This window comes from Motacilla alba, chromosome 9 (genome assembly GCF_015832195.1).
Source record: "Motacilla alba alba isolate MOTALB_02 chromosome 9, Motacilla_alba_V1.0_pri, whole genome shotgun sequence".
Classification (NCBI taxonomy): domain Eukaryota; kingdom Metazoa; phylum Chordata; class Aves; order Passeriformes; family Motacillidae; genus Motacilla; species Motacilla alba.
In genome coordinates, this window is record NC_052024.1 from 12,076,909 (window position 1) to 12,097,218 (window position 20,310).

At 41.3% G+C, this 20,310-nt stretch overlaps 1 protein-coding gene across 6 annotated transcripts; it reads right to left on the reverse strand.

Annotated features, from left to right (window-relative positions):
- Positions 1 to 632: 632 nt before the first annotated feature.
- PLSCR5 (phospholipid scramblase family member 5) lies at positions 633 to 19,884 on the reverse strand. 6 transcript variants are annotated; one of them, XM_038146484.1, is made up of 10 exons: positions 19,806 to 19,884; positions 17,252 to 17,333; positions 15,730 to 15,975; positions 12,999 to 13,150; positions 8,905 to 8,947; positions 7,816 to 8,036; positions 6,724 to 6,885; positions 5,931 to 6,092; positions 4,959 to 5,037; positions 633 to 3,287 (listed from the first exon to the last, which is right to left on the reverse strand). In XM_038146484.1, the coding sequence occupies exons 3-9, from the start codon at positions 15,740 to 15,742 to the stop codon at positions 4,999 to 5,001; spliced, it is 792 nt and encodes a 263-aa protein (XP_038002412.1). In that variant the 5' UTR covers positions 15,743 to 15,975; positions 17,252 to 17,333; positions 19,806 to 19,884; the 3' UTR covers positions 633 to 3,287; positions 4,959 to 4,998. The 6 variants fall into 6 exon arrangements, with proteins under 6 accessions (XP_038002412.1, XP_038002411.1, XP_038002409.1 ...); XM_038146483.1 differs by having other exon boundaries at positions 633 to 3,664; XM_038146481.1 differs by having other exon boundaries at positions 633 to 4,880.
- Positions 19,885 to 20,310: the final 426 nt, after the last annotated feature.

Here is a 20,310-nt window from a genome sequence, read left to right on the forward strand (position 1 = left end):
AAACCATCCCCCCCTTGTCAAAAGTCCAACTCTCCAACTTTCACATGGCAACTTTAGCTACTGAAAGGTGCTATAAGGTCCCATTGAGCCCTTCTCTTCTTCAGATTGAACAAATCTCAATTTATCACAGAAATTCCTCTGGATTAATTAATTATTAACAAATTTTTTTTTAATCTTTTGTTACTCCTATCCTATACACTCAGCACACTATCCTACACATAACAGCCAAAATCTCTCCCCTGGATTTGCAAAGTAAATAGGACTTTTTCTCTTTTAAATAAAACTGCATTTTGACACTTTGTGTTCTTCAGGGAGCCTCAAAGAAATATTAAAAAAAATTTTAAAAATGCTCAAAACTTTCTCTTGAACTCTAGAAAAGTTTGAAACATACAAGGTATTTCTAGTAGTGATCCTTGCTCTGATCCCAGGCTGTATTTCTTTTCTCAGTTCTTGTTGGTATAAATGGGCATTATTGTGACAGCTGCTTAAAAGACACATGGATAGAAAACTAATACAGTCATTATGTCCAAAATTTACCCAAGGTTCTGCAAGCAACCCATAGATGACTAAGACTTTTGAAGCAATACTGGACCTTGACACATGCACTGTGATATTTCCTTTAGGGCCTTGGGCAACGTGGTCTAGTGAAAAGTGTCCCTGCCCATGGCAGGGAGGTGGAACTAAGTGATCTTTAAGGTTTCTTCCAATCCAAACCATTCTGTGATTCTATGATCTGGAGGGGGCAGAAAGAGAAAATGCCCATGGTCATTTCTAGATAGAAACAGGTATTTCTCACAGAGCAATGTCTGTAACAGAAGCTTGCAGGATGTTTTGTGATTTGGTTGTTGCTGTGTATGAGTTTTTCTAATACAAAACATAAGAAGTGTAAATAGAGCACTTACCTAATGTGACTGGAACAGGGAAAAACAAGTCCTTCAAATGAGTATCATAAAGTGGAAAACCCCATCAAGGTAATGAGTCCCGATGAAATGACTTGCAGGTAATTTTTCCTTCAATACTCACCTTGAGTTGAATTAAACTAGGATTTATAATTCTAACACAGAATATAACATTCTAATTGAAAAGAAACCAATACAACTGAGGGTCAGAAGGAGGAAATTTCTTTTGTTTTTGTTTTTGTTTTTTCCCCTAAACAGCTTCATTTAGACAACTCTATTAGAAAATATGCATTTTGGATCTTTTCCAGGTTTGTCTATTCCAACAAATAACCAAATTGACACAGAAAGATTTTTTTTTTTTTAATACAGACAGCAAAGTCTATGAAGAGAAGTACTTTTGCATCCACCAAATTATCAGACAACCAAAGAATCTCAGAACCTTCAGTGACTCTGTGTTTTCACTCTCTTACAGGAAGTGTCTGACCTTCCCATGGGCAAACCAACTTCTCCCCACGTGCTAGTGCCACCTGGGTTTGTGGCACTACAGGAGATTTCCCCCCCTTTGCCCCAGTACACAATGACAGACCATCATGATATGACCTTTTACCAGAGAAACCTTTTACCTTTCCAGGTACACCACCACACAGCACTCTCCTTTAACATCACCATCTGTTTCTGCAGAAGGTGGGGAGCGTCCTGGGGCTGGGGTTTCTCACCTGTCCACCTGCAGAAGCTGGAGGGATGCTCCAGTGCAAAAAAAATAGGTTGGGGACTGACCAGAGGAGTTCACTTTGTGGTAGACTCTATTCTGCCCATGCCCTGACCAGATCTCATAAAATAACTAATAGTTCAGCCATAACTTGCAAGCAATAAAGATAATCTAGTATTGTGTGGCAAAGGTTTAATATCAGACAGAGAAAATAAAATCCTTCCTTTAAGAGTAGAATTTAATTAGAGGTTAAAGGTATGTTGAACTTCCATCAGCATCCTGGGTGGAAAAAGGATGATGTGTGAAAAGCTAAATACTGTCATAATGAGCTGTTGCTGCCATCTACTGAACACAAGGAGTGTGAACGAGACAGATTTACACTTTGGCTACTGATCTGAAATATTTGCTTGGCTGGATTAAGTAAAATTTCTGTTTCTTTAGAGCAATCACAGTTCTTTCTAGATGATGTCCAAGACATGAATTTGCTTTAGAAAAACATTGTGACCCTTTGGGAGATTCTGAATTCTCCTTTGGGACCACTCCTAGCCCGTGGGAGAATTGTGAAAAGTGAGCATATGTAGCTCCCATAACGTGAAACACATTGCTATTAATAAGAAAGAGTTATTAGTTAGAGCTGCAGGTTATTAAGATCTTAGAACACATTAGCTCTTCTTTAGCAATATCACGCAGAATCCATGAACTCTGCTGAGGATGGATACCTGCCCTGTGTGGCAGCTTTGATATAGAGGAGCAACCTCCCAGCTGGAAAAGCACTCGTGTTGGCACTGAATTTCCACCAGGATGCTGAAGGGTAGCACAGAGGTCAAGCAGCCTGCTGAGGGAGTTCTAAGCATCAAGAGCTGTCCCAGCCCTACTGCTTGTTTTATCCAGGGGACGAGCCTGCTCTTGTATGTCCCAGAAGCTGCCCCTGAGTGTAAACAGAGGCATTCAAACATACTCATATACATACACATTAGCAGCAAAAAACCTTTGTATTAACACAAAAAAAGCAACAAAGTCACTAAGTGTGAGAAATCCAGTGTTATCATCTGGTGGAAACTAATTGAAAATTATATGCACGTATTGCTTACCTACAAGGTATATGCATGGACACACAGCCAAGTTCAGCTCTGTGGGTAAATAAAACCTTATTTTGTGTTGACTTCAATGAGGCTGGACACATTTGCTTAGAGACATCTTTGGCTTGTTAAGGGCCACAAGAAGACTGGAAATTGAAGGGGAAAAGTGGAAGATAGGTGATTCAGTGCCTGCTGATCTTAAGGCACTGAATACAGTCGAGTGTTCAGACACACACAGCTCAGTAACAGTGCACGAGAGCCAAGATTATGGGTTACAAGAGCAGTGACTTCTGTCTAAGATGGCAAAGGGATTTAAAGAGAAAAAAAAAATCTGGTTCTTTTTCTCAGTCTACAGTCAGGCACACACGTCCTGCATTTAACAGAACGGCACCAGTGTGAGAACAGTGAGAACAGCTAAAAGCATCCTGTATTCCTCTGCAAATTCGGTATTCCTCTGCAAATTCGGTATTCCTCTGCAAATTCCGGGATTTCCACACGAGGGAGCTTCTGGCCCACGAAGCTCGCAGGGCGCTTCCTCCTGGGAAAGGTGGCAGCAGAGGTTCCCTGTGAGCTCCCAATTCGTGCAGCCTGATTGCACTGCTACGAGTCACAGCGAGAGCCAGAAGTGAAATGGTTAACAGATAATGATGATTGTCAGAGCTTGTTAACCACAATTATTTTCAAGACATATGTAAATCTGTATAAATACCTAAGTGTGGTATATAATCTAAAACATACTGTTTAAATCTATAAGCATTCCTGAGTTAATTTCACTATGGGAACGTTAGTTGCAACTTCCTGACTTCACTGTGTTTGAATTCATATCCATGAACATTAATTTAAAATTAGTCTAAATATTTGTTGAGAAGTAATCACCTGATAAATTTAGCTCTTTTTCATTTTTATGAATTATTCATTATCTCCTCTCTTTCCGTTGATGTGTTGGTTGTTTTCAAGAATTGAATTACTGGTTGACACTAAAAAAAAAAGAAGAAAAATCCAGCATTTCTAGTGATTTGTAAAATGTTCCCGTTAAAATCTTGACTGGTGACTATGAGAGCAATTGGGTTTGCCACCAATATTTTACGGTACTGGTTTCCTTCTTGAAGGGAGTTTTTCAGAGGCATAATCAAGTTCATACAGCAAATAATTTCCACAACAGCAAAAAAAATCTGTTTATGTCTTGCGTATATATCATTCCTACAAAGGAAGTTTGTATTATCAAAAGCTGGTGGAAATGTTTGGGAACAGTATGATGAGGCGTGGCTGAAGGAATGAACAACCATGTGAAACTGCTGAGCTGCAAAAAGCTCCTTCTGCCCAGTCATCATAGAAAATACCTGAGCTTGCCAAAGGAAAAGAATAATTCTGTTCTAGGATGGCCTCAGGCAAGTCTGAATGAAAAATTATCAGCCACAAGATATTACAAAGAGGAACAAACTTTTTCAGGGACGTCTTGAGCAGATGGCAGCAAGGATCCCTAACACTGGCTAGTACAAAGGGAAGGGATTTGTGAGCCTCCAGCACACAGAGGACCATCGCTCAAACTTTATCTATGGCCTGCCTTCAGTGCAAATAGTGGAAGACCAGATTTTCAGAATAGAACTTACATTCCCAAGTCTAGGGCTGGAAGCCTAATTTCTGGCTGCCACTCATTAAAACAATCTTTGTCACAAAATTAATTTACTAGCGAACATAACTTCCATTCTTCCAACTCACTGAAACAGATAACATCTTAAACTTCCCATCGGGTATGTCTTTATATTTGTTACTTTCAAATCAGTTTGCTACTATTAATTAAATAACAAATCAGAAAATTACTTTTAAAATTACAAAAAAGCAAAACCCCCAGAACACACCCTCATGTGGTTAGAAACTGGTACCAGCACTTGCAAAACATCAAAGGCTTCTCTAAACATAGACTTTCATCAGTGATGCTGCAAGCCTTCATCGAATCTTTCAAGATTTCCCATGCAGGAACATCAAAAGAGAAAGAAGAGAATAACACTGTTCCAAAGCAACAGTGCTCTGTGTGAAAAGTATGTGTTTAGCTATAACACATAAAAATATAAGTGGAAAATTATTATTTACATGAGACATATTTTAATAAACATCATCATTAGCTCCCTGTCTTTTCCTATAAGGAACAAGGGTTTTTGTAGTTCAAAATCATGTCCAAAGCTCAAGCAATTTCTGGAAGAAAATGAAAAAGAATTAGAAATGTACAAGCCTTCAAAGCAAGAAGATCAATTTATGTTCATTTTTACCTACTGAAACACATTCTGCATATTTCATTGTTTCTGTCATCTTGTTATAATCCATCCAAAGAGTTTTCAAAGAACATTAAGTCCTACAAATAAACAAACTGTGCATTAGATATGGAAGGCCAAAAAAATGCAAAAAATTACTATCAAAAGTCTTACTTGCAGGCTTTTGTTACATAAAGTATTTATATTAGTCAATCACTTTTTATCACTGCCACTGAGAAACAGTTTTGGAGGGGGCAATCTGAAAATTTTAACTGTCATTTCTATCCCACTAAAAGCAAAATTTCTGAATTGTTGTTCAAATTTTAAAGCAAACGCTTTTCAGTGAATAATTTAAATAGTACTATAATTTTGGCTTGTAGTCTCTGATGTAAGTACCACAGATGATTCTGAAACCATTTCATATTAACACAATTATGTTGGCAAAAGAGCTACACAGCAAATATCAATTTCTAATTCTAGAAAACATGCATCTTAACTTCATCTTTACCCCTAGCACTGAGTATTCTCCTTCTCATATAGCTCTCATGGTTATCTTCACAAGAGAATTTTAGTAGGAATTTTCCTATGACCTAAAGGTCTTACATACAAAACTCAATAGAATCGTTGAATTGGTTTGAAATTACCATTAGAAACAATGTAATTTTTTTTTTTTTTGGTTCATACACTTGTTCAAACACAATAAGGGGTTTGGGGGAGAGTTTGGTAGGTTTGACATGTATGTTGAGATTTGATTCTGCCATACAAATATTGAACTGCATGTGTAATACTATTTGAACAGTTTAATAAACAAAAATCTAAGAACATTATAAAAGCAGACATAAAAATTAAAATGCTTTAGTTAATTTATCTTTTAGGTACTGGATTTGGTTTTCCAATGCACTTGCATTTTTGTAGTTCTCAGCTGACAGCAAGGGCCCCTTTGGCCCCGGTCTGCACATCTCTATAGGTCTGCCTGCCCACCTTGCACACTTACAATGAGGAAACAAGCACCAATCATGACTGCCTTGATCCTCACGTCGAGATCTACAGGGACCTGGATCCCAAAGTTGGCAGTGTTGGTGAAGACATTGTTGACAAATCCAGACCAATACTTGGAAATTTTGCCGATCGTTGTCATCTCATTGAGAGCTTTTACCTGCACAGGAACAGACATAAACGTAAACAAATCAAGTGCACAGTGATGCCATCTCCACAGAATTAATGACTGTGTCCTGACATGCTGAGTATGCTCTAGTTGTCAGGTTCTCCTTTTATTCTTATTGCTGCGATGTTCTATTAGTGTCAAATTTCCCTTTACGAGTGGCACGCAACAAAGGGTCTCAAGTTTGGAAACATCAGCATCTTTAGAGCGGACAAAAAGGGGGAGAAAGCAACCTTGAAAGTTTATTCCAATTTTGCCTTTCTTTCACAGAGTTGTGGGATTTTTTCCTCTCTCCTGTTTTTTTATATTCTCCTAGCCCCACTGCTGTGGACCACTGTCCTCTCAGGGGACAGGCACGTTCTCAATTATGCAGCTATATGCATGTTTCTTACAATATACTGAAATTTCAGACAATACCCACTGGAGTCTTCTCATTTGGCTACTGAGTTGATAAGCTGATAAACCAGAAAATTCCTTTATGATTCCTAACTAAGTCAAAGCACTTTGTTGACATTAGAAAACTCTCTTCAGGGTCTCTTCAAGTATCTCCCATTCTCCCTCTCACATGAGAAATTTATTCAAAGTAGTAAAAGTTTTAAATTGTTAACACTTGTACAAAACATACCTCAAAGTCAACATCTTCAAAACAGCCACAGGTTGCATATGGGCCAATTATTTTTAGCACATCTTCTTTACTTTCATTCTGTATAGTAAACTTTGGCAGAAAAGGGTCCCAGTTCTGTACAACGTACCCAGCTATTGTACCTGGTGGAGACTGAACTTCTAACTAGCAAACAAAAGAAAACAACAAAAAATTGCTTTAGCTGATTTTATATTAATGTATTTTTCTGTGGTAGTGTATTGTTTTTATAGTGACAAGATATTTGTCTACTGAATATAGTAACGTATCGTTTTACCAAACATGGAACTGGATATTGCAGAACTGTCTAACAGTGTTGTTACAGTAGACAATATGAAGCTCAAAAGCTGCACCAGAAACCAACATCTGACATACAATAAAAGACTTCATAAAAGCTATGAACAGGGGGAAAAAAAATTATTGTATTCAGGGAGTATCCTACAAGCTTATTTTAAGTAGCTGTACTACCAAGGACCTTTCCTTTAAAAATCCTGACAAGGATAAGTACTAAGAAGGTAAGTGGATGAGCTAATCTGTAAAACATTTTCATAACACAAGAAGATGTCTGAATAAAGGAGAGTCAAAAAATACAGAGGAAAGACCTGATGGTCTATGGGATCTGCATTTTTCCCTCCAATCAGCTTACTTCCATGTTCCACCATTTCCCAGAGATATATGGCCCTGAAGAGGCACATCCATGGAGTGAAGGCTCAGCCTCCTCAGAGAGCTGCTTCCAAGTCCCACCCACAGAGCCCAGCGGCCTTCACAGAGTTTCCATCCTTTACCCTCCTGGAGTTCCGTGGGTGATCTCTGCCTCTGTCAGTGCAAGCAGTGTCTTGGGGTGTCACCTGACTGCAGAGACATCACCAGACACCAAAGCTTTGTGTGGGGTGTCAGCAAAGCCAGCTCCCACGGAAGGGAGGAGGCACACTGGGAACAGAACTCGTTCATCCAGAGTTGGGTGTACACGAAGGCCTCCCCGGGCTAGGGGGTCTGTGAATTCCTAAATTCCCCTGCCACCCTGGAGGAGCTGCACAGCGAGATGCTGGGACAAAAGGGGGTTTGGGATGCCCTCACCTGCTGCAGGAAGCAGGGGAAGCAGCAGCTGTTGCACCTCAGGGGCCTGATGACGCGGATCACCTCGCGGCCCGCGTTATCCGCAATCCTGATGGTGAAGGGCCTGAGGGGCGAGCACAGCCTGCGGTCAAAGCAGCCGTTCTCTTCCACTGCAAAGTAAACTCTTTGTCCCAAGGGGTTTTTTATCTCGTATTTGCTGGAAGTCTCTGTGCCAAGTATGGCTAATAAAGCAAAACAAACAGAACGTTAATATAATCTTTGTTATTATCTTAGTATATAATGTTAGTGTGTATATATATATATATATGAGCATTTATTCTAGAAGTCTATGAAAAATATTTTTTTAATTGTTTTGAAGTAGCAACACAAAGAAAATATACAGGGGAATAATAGTGCCAGGTCCGTATTTTGAAGGAATTAATTCTGACCTTGATTTGCTATACACATATCACAACAGAGAATTCAGATCCACAGTTTTTGGTTTGAGCTTTTTCTGGCTTTATCATCTGTGAAAAGTAACATCTTGAGACTATTCCACCTCAGTGACAGAGCTTTCACCCAGCAGGTTATTTGAGAATCAGGCCAAAACCATTTTGAATAGGAGAAATACATTCTACAGTATTTTACTGGTAGTAAAATTTTACAGTATTTAATACTTGTTCATTACTTTGAAATTCTGAGAAACTAAATAATTAGAAAATCTTTTGCTTCATTATATGTTTTCTGACCTTCCTTTCTCTATTTGCTTTGTTTCTCTTAGTATGTTACTTATTGTTAGGTAAATTTTTCCATGGCTTGGAAAGATGGTTAAGCTTTAATAACACTCAGAGGGAAGTGTCTGAGGGAGAGAATTTAGGACTGTTATAGAGACAATTCACCCCTCAGTGGTTTGCTGCAGAACAGGCAAACAATAAAATGAGCCTTCCCCACCCTATCACTGCATAACAGCCTGACACAAGGGCAGCAGGAGGGTTCACACTGCCTTCAGTGAGCTGAGGGTGAGATGCCTTTTGGGGACACCTTTGGGGATGCCTTTTGGGGACACCTGTGTACCAGCACTGTTAAAGGGTGACAAGGATTGCACCATACCTTCCAGAAGCTCCACTTGCTGATGAATAATTATTTGGTCCAGCTGCTTAAAAAAAAAAAACAAAAAAAAACAAAAACACAAGATGACAAGATGGTGCGTCTTGGATAGGTCTGGGGCTGCCAGTGGTCACATATCTATTTTTATTGCTCATCTCCCTGTAATTAAGATTTCTTTCCTTTCAGAGGTGCACAGGTTGGGTGCCTGAAGAATATCTCAAGTCACACTTTGGACTTCTCTCTGAAATTATGGCTGAGGAATGTGACATTAGGTGCTGTGGCCATGTAATTCACCCACATGCTTGAAGAAAAATAAACTTTACTGGGGGAATAAGGAAGACAACAGCAACAGAAAGCAGAATCCACTCGTGTTCCTGTTGCTGTCTTTGTCAGAGGGGAAGCTCCTTACCCCAAATCCAAGGTTGGGGCTGATCACCATGGCAGTGCAGCAGTGAATGAGCCTGGGCTCAAGCTCAAAATATGCAGTGGCCACATCCCAAAGGACCTTGCTGGAGCAGCCCAGCAAGGCAGTCAGGGTATGCCAAGGATGGCACACACCAGCTTTAACACTCTGATCTCAGGAACACGAGCCCTGCACCCTGGATCTGGCAAATCATCATTCCAGAGTACCAGAATGAGCAAAACAACGACGAAACACTCAGCTGGCTGAAAATGTCTCCTCCACAAGCTGGTTACAAATGCAGGAGAGAAACTGCTTGCCATGATACCTAGCTTTGCTGTGCTTATTGTCCCTCCAACATTATTCTTTCTTGGTGAACAGTTGTTAGCATTATAAAACCAGCAAGACTTAATTCCACACTACCTTTCAGTTTTATGTGACTTTTTATGCCTGTTTTATGTGACAGTTTTAGGCTTTACCAATCTCTTTTCGGTATTTTTTCTGTAAATTCCTGATGAGCAAAGGCTTGGCACAGGGTTTTGCCATTACTCACAGCTGCAGACACAAAGCACACAGAGACCACTGTGTCACAGCTCTCCAGAGCCTGGATATTTTAAAATTGATAAATCTTGCCAGGTACGTATTCAAACTGTTGCAGACATTTGTCACTGCTAGTCAGCTCCTGCAGCTAGTTCAGGCTGCAAAGAGAAGCTGGTAAAAAGAGGAACTTCTTTATCCCTTTTATTAATCTTGGAAATGTGCATGCCAGTAATTGAAATAATAAAAAATATTTAGACGTAAAAATATTCTCCCAAGAATCTTTGCTGTTTGTTGTTTGGGTCTCATGAGAGAGCTCGTGGAGCTCATGGGAAGAGCTCTGCTGATGGAAAGAGAATAAAAAAGTTAAAGATGGTAGAGCTATTTTAATATTTTAGTATTTATTTCAACATGGATTTCTTTTTCCCATGTAGACGTTCACATGGAAAAGAAAATTAATGACTCTGAATTGTTGAAAGCTTTGAGTGATTTTGGTCTATTGGTTTACGGGGCACAATGTATAAACAATGTCGAGACAACACAGCAGTACCACTTGTTATCCTTGTTTTGCCTTTCACTGGTTTCTGCAGGGCAGTTATTCTGATGCATTTTGATTGGGGCATTTGTGGATTGAGGGAATTCTTCACTTGCATTTGAAAGCACTCAAAGCCCTTTGGCTTAACAAGGGTCTGGTCCCCTTGAGCTCAGATATGTTAAAATTCCTTATACACAGCTAATTCTCAGTATTTAGTTCTGTGAGCATCAAATGTACATCTGATCAGAATAACCAAATCTAAACAAAGAAACTTTTTACAAAAGTAGTTAAACCTGAGTGGTGGCACAACATGCACTTGAAATACTCAGAAAATTCTTCTCCAAGGTTTCACCTGTCTATTCCTGCTGTGGGAAAAAGTTCATTTGATTTTTGTTATGGTGACTGAACTACTCTTCAAGCTACAGCTGTAATCTGGAAGACAGTAAGGAGGTTTAGATAACTTAAAGCGTGGTAGTCTTAGAAAGCTGATGTGTTTGCTGAGGCAGAAGCAGGTTTTTGCCCTTCTCTGGTGAACCTCAAACAGCTGATCAGAATCATTCCTTCACCTGAACTCACTCTGGGTGTGGATCTGCAGAATCAAATGTTGCTGGCTGGCGTTTACCTACAGGAACACATTTTCCTTTCCTCTCATTCAATCCTTGGGTTGCTATTTAGAATAAGATTGTAGGGATCTCTCTGAGACTGACTAAATTTGGATCTTTGTATCAGAGTCAAACACATCATGGTCTTATTGAGAAACATATTCAGCTTTCTCAAATTTAGCCAGTTATCTTGCCCAATCCTGCTTGAGAACATAATTTCTCTTTGTTATTTTCTATTTATTCATAACCACTCTCTATATAAACTTTCTTCTAGTAACAAAATTCTATAAATTAAATATGTCCCACAGTTTGTTTACTCTCCTAGGCACTCAGTATGGTTCCTTCTCTAATACTGTTGTTTTTATTCTACAGATAAAACAGATGGAGTCTTGTTTTAAAGGATGTTCTCCATTCCCCATGCACTTCCAGTAGGACCTCTCTGTGCCTGTTTCCAAGAGTTTGGACTGTCTTTTCCCCAGTGCACGCAGCACCAGAATGAAACACAGTCTTCTAGAAATCTTCCCAGTAGCATAAATAATTTCCAAGTTCTGCTAGAAACATCTTCATTCAAGCATTTAATTCTGTGAAAATCTCTTAGTCCATGAGGATAAATCCTAAAGGATTACCCTAGCAGCTGTGAATCCCACATGCATTCTGCAGGCAGCCCTCTCCCTGCTGGTGGCACCTCCTCTATGCTCCATCTATCCTGAATGAGCCCCTCTCATTAGCCACACGGCCAGTATGGCTTCAGCATCACACACTAAAACCCTCTGCAGCACATGGAAACTGGAGCTGTAGGAACATGCCAGCAGCACTGCACACATGCTTCCCACTCTTCACACTGCAGAGAAAACTGAGCATCCTTAGCGAGGGCTGCAGCACAGGCCAAGAGTAAGCATGAATGAGGTCTTCAGTTCCAGTTGTAGCTCTGAGAGTGTGACCTGCTCTTTTGTCAGATGCAAAGCTTCTATAGAATGGAGTGATAGTGTCTGCTTGCCTACACTGTCTGGGTAAATCTGAGGTGTAATTTGTGTTCATACAGGAGCCTGAGTATGTAACCTGCCAAGTACTGACTAGCACAATCAATTTTAGACTAAAAAATGTAGCTTCCGCGGTCTGTAAGCAAATGCTTGTGTAATTGACAACACATATCATTTGGTGCTCAGGCATCTTGAAATGAAAGTCATCACTCCACATGAAAGACTGCTTCTGAAGAGTCTCCCCATTTCATTAGCTATCTAGGTAACTTAGCTCCAAATATAAAATACATTCAATTTCTGCTTCTATACAAAATCAGCAGAAATGTGTGCCTAAAATACATATCTTGAGTGAAGAAAACATTTCCCAGCATCACCAAAATGCAAACACAGCAGTACATCAGAATCGTGATCTGACTATGCTGGGGGCCTGATTCTGTCCCTGCCCATACCAGGCAGGGGATGTGACACCTTACTCAGCATGTAAGAGTGGCACAATCCAGCCACATTTAAAATGCAGCCCTCAGTCAGTGTCAAAGCAACAGCAGGTTGTTTTACCCCCCTGGTAAAAAGATTCAGGAGAAGATGAAACTTCTGGAGCAGAGCTGCAGACCATCAGTGCTCTGAGCTCCAGGAGCTGAGCAATTTCACAGAGCAAAAGGGACAGCCACATGTTTAGCAGCAGGATGGAGAAGACTTAAGCATTGATTTTTCTTCCCCACCTATGACCTACTTCTCTGCCTCCATTTTCAAGCATTTTCCTCTCTCAGGCATTAGCACTTTCTTCCTCACATAGAGTTAATGCAAGTTTGTAGCCACTCAGACTTATGCTCATCTAATTTCTATACAAGGAATGGCAGCAATGAAGAAAAAGCTTCTTTCTCCTATATGCCTTATCTCATAGTAAAATCAAACAATAAAAAAGCCTCTCCATCTCAGCCTACCCCACCCCCAAGAGGAAAAACCCAAACAACCTTATCCTTCAGGGTATCAAAGCAACATAAAAGGAAAACATAACAATTCTAACAGTCAGAAAGATTCAGAACCTGGTTTAGGTACTCCAGACCAGGTGGCAAATTATGTGTGTGTGATGTTTGCTTCCAGAGACTTGTTGGTTCAACAGGCATATTCTGCTGAGGAATGTCAGAAGAACCAGGGAGGTAATCCTTAAAGATTAGTTTGGTTTGTCCCTTAGATTCTGCAGAAAAAAAAAAGAAAAAAAAAAAAAGAGAAAAAACCCAGAAACATCAGGACCAAGGAGCAGCTAGCTTCTTGGATCAAAGCTGGAACAATAACATCATTCTGCATGTGACTATCTACTTCAGGTCAGGACCCAAAAGGAATCTCCTGATTGTCCCACACATCAAGCACTGATTCTAAAGCTGCCTTTGGATATGCAAAGGGGAAGGAATCACTGCAAAGAGGAATCACTGCAGATGAGGTTAAATCAGGAGATGTGGTCTTGGAGGGCACCTGATCTGCTCTGACAGCTGGTGAGCACTGAGCCTGTGTGGCAAGGCTGGAGCTGGCCTGGACTCACACACAGGGTGGCCAGAAGCCCCTCAGCACAGGTTGCCCAGCCCTTCTCCCTGTGAGCTGCCCTGTGTGCCAGTGTGCCCTGAGCTGCTGAGGGCTGGCTCCCAGCAAGATGTTTTCCAGCATCCTGTGGGCACCCATAATTTCTCTTAATTAGAGATAACTTTTCCAGGGATCTCAGATTCCCCAAGCTGGATATTACAACCCTGATATCAAAGTCTACACAGCCTCTTATAGTGTATTATTCATTATTATCTTAATGAATGGATCAGATATCATTATGCTGTGTTTTCTGGTTTGCTACCACAAGAAGTCCTTTAGGGCACAGTGATGGTGACCTTGGCTGTGATGGTAACGAGAGCATTTACTGCCACAGGCACCTGTAAATCCACTCTGCTCCACAGGCACAGGCACCATCTCCCACAGCACAGTGACCACCTTAACCACTGGATTGCCAAAAACTCCTGCTAGTTTTTCCAGGTACATTGTTCCTTGGCCTTCAGCAAGGCTGGTTCTGCAGGAACCAGGAGGAGCCAACTGAAGCTCTCCCCATCCAAATGGCAAATCCTGGTATTGGGCTGAGCCCCTGTGATTTGGCAGGAAAGCAGTCCCCAAACTGATCATTTTTATCTCATGTGTGACAATACTTAGACATGATGGAGTTTGAGGTCCAGAAGGAATTTTGGCTCTAAGTCTGAATCTCTTTTTTGTTATTGTGGGTTTAAATGAGATCCTTTAGTATTATTTGAACTCACTGTGAAAGATTCATCATTCAATCATATTTTGATCTTAATTTGTCTTTGCAGCCACTGCTTTCTTTCAAAGTCTGAGACCACAGGAAGAAGTAACCCCTTTGAATTTGTTGCTGGCTTTTAAAAATGTATAACTGGGTAATAAATATTTTATATGCTCTTCTGCATCATTTTACCTCACAGGGTTCTGTTACTGCCGTAACTCTTGTTGTTACATGAAATGCCACGAAGTAGCCCAGTGTTAGTGTTATTCTTGAATAATAAAGAGGAAAAAAAGACAACAATTTGCAGTTCTACCTGTCAAATTTTAATCTATACAAAAAACAAACAGTAAATACATTAAATATTAATGACAATTTGAGCTAGTCTGACACTTTGTCTATTTTTGTGTCTGATTCCCATTTCATTACTAGCATGGAGAACCTTAAAAGTTACCATATGATACAGTGAGTATTCTGTACAAACGTAATTTGTAGGGTTGCATGTTCCTGAAAGAGGTGAACTGTCAAGTTTCTTCATATTAAAAAGCATATTCCACACCATTACTATTTAACCATTTCTCCTAAGTGATACACGTCAAAAATATGCAAAACCAGATTTTTCTTATATGGCTAAAGCTGAACAAAATTTAAAACAAAAAACCCTATATTGCAAGAGTAAAACAATGCTGCAAAACCTGCTTGCTCCTGTGTACCTTTCAGGGCTCTAATGCAGAATGTCTTGAGTGTTTTGAGGGCAAGAAAGAGGGATAAACATTTGGCAAACCTAGACAGACATTGCTGAAATTCCCTGGGCCAGCACGTGCCTCTGCACATGCCTACAGAATGACCTCCATGGAGTTGCACTCAGGAGAAAAAGAGATTTGGATCTTTCTGCTTAGATGAAGCATTTGAAAACCTGGAGAAAATTAATTGCGAAGGCTGCTTAGATCAAATGCTGCATGTTTGCCCATTGCTCTGAGCGCTCAAATGGCTACTGCTAAAGTCAGTACGTGACAGACACACCCAGAGAGGAGTAATCTGATTAAATTCAGTTATTCTTCAGTTATTATTCTTCATATGGGGTTATCAGGTCTCTGGCCAGTTTTGAATGTGAAAAGCATTTGCTGATGTGGTATTTTCAAAGTGAAATAGGGAAGAAGTGTGCAAAAATAGTGGTGCCCTTGGCTCAGGACCCACCCTTGCCAGACATTCTGTACCAACAAGTTTACACACAAAGATACCAACACTAAATTTTCTGATTGAATGCAGAGGCTAACATTTTATAATGCATTTTATTCAAATAACATCCTACTATAGATTTTAGTCTCCTTAGGAGCCTCTTGGATGCTGGATGCTGAAAAATTAAAGGAAGACAAAACAACTGTGCTTTGACTTATGTGGTTTTATCCTGAAACACTCATTTCATCAGACTGCTGATTGCTGGAAACGCACAAGACTGTAGTTTTCTGTAAACACAATCTAAAAATACAGACTACAGATGCACTTACCTTGAGAAGCCATGAAGCTTCCTGAGTTACTTCTTCAAAGGAAGCCGGGTTAAAAGAAAAGGCTTTTCTTGTTGCAGCAAATAAAAAAAAAGGCGCACAGCATGCACCAAACTTCAGAGGGTGTGTGTGTCCTGGCTGTCAGCTGGCAGAGCGCGGCAGGAGCGGCGCGGTGCGCCCGGCGCGGAGCGCTGCGCTGGCTGAGCGGCCGCAGGGGAGCGAGGGCTGCCGGACCCAACAGCATCCACGCTGGGGACAGAGGGATAAGAGTTCAGCCAGCGCTCAGAGACAAAGCTGCAGTGTGCCCACTGCCTAAATGAGCACGTTAGAACTAAAATCCTGCTCTATAATGTCTGTGTTCATTCTGAGAATACAAAGATTCTGTGCTTTTAGTTTTCTTTCCAGTAAAGACGGAGGAGCTAATGAAGTTGTGGATAGCTCATCCCTAGAAGTGTTTAAAGCCAGGCTGGATGGGGCTCTGAGCCCCCTGGTCTCGGGAAAGCTGTGCCTGTCCAAGTCAGGGGGTTTGGAACTAGATCATCTTAAAGGTCCCTTCCAGCCTAGGTCACTCTATGATGCTATGATTTCCCTACAGCTGACCCCAGTCAACATTTTCCATGCACAAAGCAGGAAAAGCAGTCTTGGATTTCTAACTGTATTCCACCCATGTAACATTAGCCAGAGGATGTCCTCCAAGGGACATGCCACGCCTACATCCAGTCCCAGAAAATCATCCTGTACATTCCTGTACCACCATGGCCCCCAACACATCCACACAGGGCTCTGCTGATCCCTGTGAGGTGTTTAAACTGGATTTGGAGAACTAAAACAGTCTGGCAGTGCTTTGCCCTAGACAAGCACTGTCCAAAATTGTGACATATGTAATTACCCCCATTGCACTGGGAGGAAAAGATGAGGAGAAGGATACGCAAAGTAATGTTGACTCACCAGCTCATATTCCTGCCTTGAGTGCCCAAGCTGCTGTGGAAATCATCAGGCAGCTGTGATCTGCAGGCAGCTGTGATGCACGGCTGCAAGAATGGCAGAGCCTATGCACAGAGCCCAGCAGAGCAGAGGGAGGTGCTGGGCACCATTTTCTGTCCTCTCTGCTCTGCAAGTTGCACTGGCTTGAATCTGTGTGACGTGTGGTTGAGCTGATTAAATTCCAGAGTTTACAGCTCAGGGAGAGCTGTCTCCAAAAAACCCAAACTCATCCCCAAAAAAACCCAAATTATACAGAAGCTGATTTTTATAGACTATAGTAGCAAATGCAAGAGCCTCAGATCTGCTTATGGATTTGGCTACATGAAATTTCCCAGGAATTTATCACTGCCTGCTTGAGAACTCCCTGGGTGCAGTGGCAAGCACAGGCCAGCCCAGGAGCCAGACCCTGCTGTGCTCAACCTGGAAACAACCAGAGAAGTGACAGAGACAAAGATTCTGATGACTGAAAAATGGGTACTGAACAAACCCTTCTGGGTTAGGAGGAAGTTTGACCTAAATGGAAATAAAAATTAAGAATTACCAAAAGTTTTTGCTTCCTTTCTCCCTGTCAAGGATGGGCTTCTTTGGAGCAGAGGCTCTAATCCAGAGAGCAGACACAAAGCCTAAAAAACCAAGAAAAAGTACAAGGAAAGCTCTGGATAAATATAGTAAATCTATCTTTTAAAATAATAGATGAGAATTCAAATGAGATGGCACTCATTTATCTTTAAAAAGTAATAAAAATATATTTTACCTCCCGGAAAATTACAGGGCAAAAAAAGTCCCAGTAATTTTGTCAATGCATAAAACAATCATAATGCATTAATTGCCGCAAACAGACAAAACACACTAAAAAAAAATATCTGCTGAAAGAAGACATTTAAAAAACATTTTTTGAGAAGTCCAAGTGATTCATTTGCTGACCCAGAGGAGGACCCAACCTGTGCTGCACTGGGAGCTGCTGCTGCTGCCCTGCACAGGCTCTGCCCAAGAGCTGCCCTGGCAGCATGGGCAGCCTCCCCTCCCTGCAGGAGCCAGGTTTCATTTTCCTGCTGCTCATGAAATAAACATTTCCCTGAAGCAGTTCTGCCCCAAAGAACTAATTTTTATGACATTATTTGCAAAATTGCAGTAAATAAGTAACAGAAAGAAATACAACTTGGCTTTACTCACATTTTGTGAGGTTTTTTTCTTTTTTTTTCACAAATTTTCACATCTTTTACAACGTCCCCTTTTGCCCCATTCCTATTGCTTTATTTCAAAGCAATAATTTTAGTAGAATATATCAGTAAATTTCTGAAGGATTTGCAAACAATATTCATGCACCAGCATAAGTCCTTACAAGTAAAACCACACACTTAATAATTTAATCTGATTTTTGGTGTGCTTTTTTTTTTTTTTTTAATAAATACTCATATATTGGTGCAAATGTGCTGCTGCCATGATTAAAAGCATTCTCACTAAGACATCAGATACATAAGACTTAACCATATTTATTCAGGCACAAAGACAGCCATTCTTTGGTGGCCTTTAGATATGCACAGGAGGAGCACTCAAGAAATGAGGACAAACATTTAAAGAATTGTGCACTGCTACTTCTAACCATATTTTAGGGCCTTCAGGAAGCAGAGCAGCAGCCCAAAGGAGAATTTCACCATGACACCAAACTGGCTGCCTCTGCCCCTTGAAGAAGGCCCAGGGGTGCAATATCACTGCCTGCACTGACTCTACCAGTCAGAGCTCAGCACTAAAATAGGGTACACTGACTTCCTCTGCATGAATGTGCTGGGCATCTGAAACACATCCACAGCTGTTAAAAAACAACAACAACAAAAAAAAAATTAAGAAATTGAGTCTACACACTTGCAATTCTGCTACCTCTAAATTAGTCTTGCTCCATCCCATGCTGTAAAGCTGATAAAAATTGATGGGCAAATCCTGAGAAGGCACAAGTTAGCATGGATCCATCAAAATCAATGAGCCAATCCAGATCAGGGCAAGCAGTGCTTGGCTGGAGGAGTTTATACATCTAAGACCTTCCTTTTTTCCTTAAAGAAAAATTGCATCTTTTCTATAACTACCAGTTCCACAAAGGCCCAGAGACCCATCCCTGCTGAGCTGAGGTACAAGCACCACTGCAGTTAATGGTTATTACATAAATTACTGCATCCTGTAGGAACTGTATCCATGGACTAAGACATCCTTGTCCTCAGCACAGAAACAGAACACAGATCTTCCTCCAGAAAGCATGCAGTAACAGCCAACCAGGCGGACCAAGAGAGCAAAAATGTCACATAGCTCAGCATAGGTGCCATTTCTCTGGAGCCTAATCACTCTTCCATTTTCTACAGGCACCACAGGAGGAGTATGGCAATGGTTTCACAAAAAACACCTTCACAAGAGAAAAACAGGAGACAGTAACAAATTTCAAGGTATTAGGAAAAGCTGTTTGATTTCTCATGCTGCTCCCTGCTGTTCAGAAAACTGCTCTGTGAACCTGGTGTGAGGTGTTTGTCCCTGTACTCAGCGGGAGAAGATGGCACTCCCCTTTCCCCACTGTACCACTACGGACTCCTCCAGGGAAGAAGAAATTTCCTCTTCCCTCGTCCCCACAATCTCCAGAAGTTCAGGCAAGAGAGCTCAGCCCCTGGCCAGCTGCCCCTGCTGAGCCCCAGGCAGCAGGGATGCCCTGTGCCGTGCAGAACAGGCTGAGAGCAGCACACAGGCATCAGGACACGCACCTGAGCAGCACCAGGCAGAGCCTGAGCTGCCCTGCTGCTGAGAGGGGTCACCACCAATCCCTGTTTGCACTCTAGATTTCCCTTCCTCAAATATCAGTTGTGACCACCATTAAAATGCATTGTTATTGCCATTTTTAAACTAGGAAATATTATAGCCTTCTTTCTTCCCTTTGCTTGTCTTCCCTTTAGCACAGGGAGAAATGCTGAGAGCGCTCATAACTATCAGACTGTGACCCTGTGCAATTACAAGCCCCAAGTTACATCATTTCACCCGGTATTGCTTTCTGTACTGGAGAGAAAAAAAAATCCCCCAAACAATTTCTTAGGTCAGCCAGCACCTAGTAGGGTTCTCACCTTGAACTTTTGTTTGTGAGGCGTCTTGCTTCAGCGGGTGCCTCCAGGAGCTCCTCCCCTGCAAGGACGTCTGCAAAGCCGCTGGAATTCCGCAGGCAGCTCCCGGTGCCGCTCGGAGCCGCCTCCTGAGGTAGCACTGCCAGGAGCTGCTACACAAGGTGCCTGTCGTGCACCAATTAACAGCAAAAGGCAATCTTTGAAATAGCAGCTCTCCAGCAACCTGATCTTTACTTTGCATTCAACTCGGCTGGGAGAAATGGGATCAAAATAGCAATCTCAAAGTGATTGTGGAAGGGAAGAAACCTTTCGAGTTTGTGGTTAGAGATGGCACATGGTACTGAATACATATGAGAGGTTTTAATGCTACCCCGGCAAGTATTGATGTGGATCAGAAACTACATACAGATGTCAGCGAAATACAACAATGCACCAGAGATTCATAAAGCAGCTTCCACACCAAATCTTGACTCAGGAAAAAAAAAGGCTTTGGCATGGGGTTTGTCTC

Bases quoted from the DNA above. Each gene is read 5' to 3' on its own strand.
- PLSCR5 (XM_038146484.1), bottom strand. The intron at 8,037-8,904 runs GTATGGTGCAAT...TTGCTTTATTAG, and splicing joins GCAAGTGGAGCTTCTGGAAG to CCATACTTGGCACAGAGACT. The intron at 6,886-7,815 runs GTGAGGGCATCC...TTTGTTTGCTAG, and splicing joins TCCCCTGCTTCCTGCAGCAG to TTAGAAGTTCAGTCTCCACC.